The sequence below is a fragment of the Saccoglossus kowalevskii genome, chromosome 18 (assembly GCF_978046115.1).
Source record: "Saccoglossus kowalevskii chromosome 18, keSacKowa6.1, whole genome shotgun sequence".
Lineage (NCBI taxonomy): Eukaryota > Metazoa > Hemichordata > Enteropneusta > Harrimaniidae > Saccoglossus > Saccoglossus kowalevskii.
This window is the reverse complement of record NC_140658.1, coordinates 12,271,693-12,275,456: the sequence shown is the minus strand read 5'-3', so window position 1 is coordinate 12,275,456 and position 3,764 is coordinate 12,271,693. Positions and strand designations below refer to the sequence as shown.

Genomic DNA, 3,764 nt, shown 5'->3' with positions numbered 1-3,764 from the left:
CTATGGTGGGTATGAACTATGTGAACAGGTGGGTTGAAACACTCTGCCTAATTCTAGCTATGTAGGCTGATATGATATCACATCATACCATACTTTTATTTTAATACATTTAATACATCCAAGTGTAGGTAATATTTCAGCCTCTAAAAAGACACTTTGATAACTAGCATTCTAGCTATGTAGGCTGCTCTGATATCACACCTTACTTTTATTTTTATTTTTTATTGTATCACATGAAGCTATTTTCGTGGACTCTGAGACACACAGAAAATTAGCTAGATATGGTGCTTTGTGATCACATAATACTTATACATTGATACGTTATCTCTAAATAGTATTTACATGTAGCTATGTTGATAAACTCTGTAGAGACACATACAAATCTTGTATTATAGCTAGACAGGCTGCATTGTTATCACACCGTATTTTTATTTACATACATTACACTTTTCTAAGTGTCTCTACAGAACCTAGGATAAACTAGCATTCGAGCTAGACCCGCTTATTATGCTGGAATCATTCTTGTCAGCTAATATTCTACATTGCCAGTTAATAATATTTTGATAGGTTAAGGCTAGGCTCTATAGAAGCACATAAATACATGGTAAACTGCAGTTAGATATCCATCATAAAATGATGTTGCACTCCAAATATATTTTGTTATATTGTTTCATTCTGTTATTTTGTAGGTGAAAACTGAACTTGCTGCCAAGATATAGATGAAGAACACTTCACACAATGAAGCCCTGGAATACAATGTAGTACATTTAAGATTACATTCATACTGCATTCTAATTCGTACACTCAGCTATACTTATAGAACCTAATAATGGAAGTAAATACAGATTGCATTATGCCATCGAAGACAGATACCAGTAGAGGTGTTGACAAAATCAACAGAGAACCTGAATGTGTGCAGTCCATGGAAAAAGGGTTTCAGTGCACGCAATGTGAGAAGTATTTCACTCAGTCGTGCCTTCTAAAACAGCACATGCTTACACATACAGGGCTGAAGCCATTTCAGTGTAAACAATGCAAGAAAAGCTTCACTCAGTCTGGTGGTCTAAAAAAGCACATGCGTACACATACAAGACTGAAGCCATTTCAGTGCAAACAATGCAAGAAACGCTTCACTTCTTCTGGTGGTCTAAAATATCACACGCTTACACATACAGGACTGAAACCATTCAAGTGCGAGCAATGTGAGAAATGCTTTACTCAGTGTTGTAATCTAAAACGTCACATGCGTACACATACAGGCTTGAAGCCATATAAGTGCAAACAATGCGAGAAGTGTTTTACTCAGTCGGGGCATCTGAAGGAGCACATGCGTACACATACAGGATTGAAGCCATTCCAGTGCAAACAATGCAAGAAATGCTTCACTCACTCTGGTAGTCTAAAAACGCACATGCTTACACATACAGGATTTAAGCCATTTCAGTGCAAACAATGTGAGAAGCGTTATACTAGATTATGGTATCTGAAAGAGCACATGCTTGTACATACAGAGGTGAACCCATTTCAGTGCAAAAAATGCGAAAAGTGTTTCACTCGCTCTAGCTATCTAAAACAGCATATGCTTGCACATTCAGGGGGGACACCATTTCAGTGCAAACAATGTGACAAATGCTTTATTCAGTCTGGTGGTCTGAAAAATCACATGCTTACACATACAGGATTGAAGCCATTTAAGTGTAAACAATGCGAAAAATGCTTCACTCAGTCTGGTGGTCTGAAAAATCACATGCTTACACATACAGGATTGAAGCCATTTCAGTGCAAACAATGTGAGAAGTGTTTCACTCGCTCTAGCTATCTAAAACAGCATATGCTTGCACATACAGGGGGGAAACCATTTCAGTGCAAACAATGTGACAAATGCTTTATTCAGTCTGGTGGTCTGAAAAATCACATGCTTACACATACAGGATTGAAGCCATTTAAGTGTAAACAATGCGAAAAATGCTTCACTCAGTCTGGTGGTCTGAAAAATCACATGCTTACACATACAGGATTGAAGCCATTTCAGTGCAAACAATGTGAGAAGTGTTTTACTCAGGCGGGGCATCTGAATGAGCACATGCGTACACATACAGGATTGAAGCCATTTCAGTGCAAGCAATGCAGGAAAAGCTTCACTCAGTCTGGTAGTCTAAGAAATCACATGTTTACACATACAGGATTGAAAATATTTCAATGCAAACAATGTGAGAAGCGTTTTGCTCGTTCAACATATCTAAAACAGCACATGCTTACACATAAAGGATTAAAGCCATTTCAATGCGAACAATGCAAGAAAAGCTTCACTCAGTCTGGCCATCTGAAGGAGCACATGCATACACATACAGGATTGAAGCCATTTCAGGGCAAACAATGCGAGAAATGCTTCACTCATTCTGGTAGTCTAAAAAAGCACATGTTTACACATACAGGATTGAAGCCATTTAAGTGTAAACAATGCGAAAAATGCTTCAATCAGCTTGGGGGTGTAAGAAATCATATGCATATACATACAGGGCTGAAGCTATTTCAGTGCAAAGAATGTGACAATAGTTTTGTTCATTCAAGCGATCTAGGAGAACAAATGCACACTCGAAATATCCAATCCATGAAGAACGCTGATCAGCTAGAGAAGAGATCATTGGTCGTGTTAGATTTTTTGAAAAGTACTCAAGAGGATAACAGGAGTGGCATTAAAACAGTGAGTCAGGGAACAGAGACATTCAGAATGTGCTTTCTTTCTAGAAATAAGAAGGCATTGAATGGGAATGAGAATTTGAGCTATAAAATCGATAAACTAGACCAAAACATTTTAAAAAGTAAAGGCACAGAGACATTCAGACATGTGGTATTTTTCTAATTCGTCATGTATGCAAAAGTGTGATGACGTTTCGATCAAGATGTTTTGATATAAAATAGATAAAACATACATTTTATTGAATGACAATTTAAATTTTATTTTGCAATGCCATATTTAGTATGCATTGTTAGAAAATATTACAGTATATTACTGCATACATCCCAAACTAGATACATTTATGCAACAAATGTCAACTATAAACATGGATCTGAGTGTGAGTAAATTTTCATTTTGAAAGTACCACGTTATGTAATTATAATATTTCACAGTTTGATTTAGTTTTGTATTGTTACCCAGTACTTAAATTTATTGCTGGAGGCATTTTGTACACTGTCAATGAATTATTATTAAAAACGATAGTTAAAGATGATTACAATAATATTTCATTATATGGCTGAACATTATTTGTGTGATATGTTATCCATTTATTTAATTTGTCATTAAATGTTCTTTTCACATATCAAGTGCCTGTAATACTTTAAATTGGCTTATACTAATATGATATGGACAAGTATGGTGACATCAGCGGAAACTAGTGATGTAATATTCGTATTGAATTCAAGCCACGCTGTGGTGCTTGATATTTTTAGCCCAGAAAACGGCATAAAATCGCGTGTTTCCGGTACGGTTACACAACGGTTACATGGCGGTTATGCAGTGTAACCGTTGCGTAACCATCGGACTATGGGGGTGGCATATCCGTCGCGTAACCGGCAGCCGGAAATGCTACGTTTATCGTCCATTCAGTGCAACGTAAATCAACGGTAATTTCTGAAAAACCGCAGATTTCCGTTCAACGTTTATAACGTATAATTTCAAATAACCGCTGATTAAGTTGGGCGGAAGAAACGTAAATGCAAAAATATACGCCAATTTACGTTGAAACTGAAACAACATATAC

The 3,764-nt window shown here is 36.7% G+C and overlaps 1 protein-coding gene across 1 annotated transcript; it reads left to right on the top strand.

The window, feature by feature from the left end:
* Positions 1-634: 634 nt before the first annotated feature.
* LOC144348326 (uncharacterized) lies at positions 635-3,327 on the top strand. Its single transcript, XM_085493109.1, has one exon. The coding sequence runs from the start codon at positions 830-832 to the stop codon at positions 2,861-2,863; it is 2,034 nt and encodes a 677-aa protein (XP_085349235.1). The 5' UTR covers positions 635-829; the 3' UTR covers positions 2,864-3,327.
* Positions 3,328-3,764: the final 437 nt, after the last annotated feature.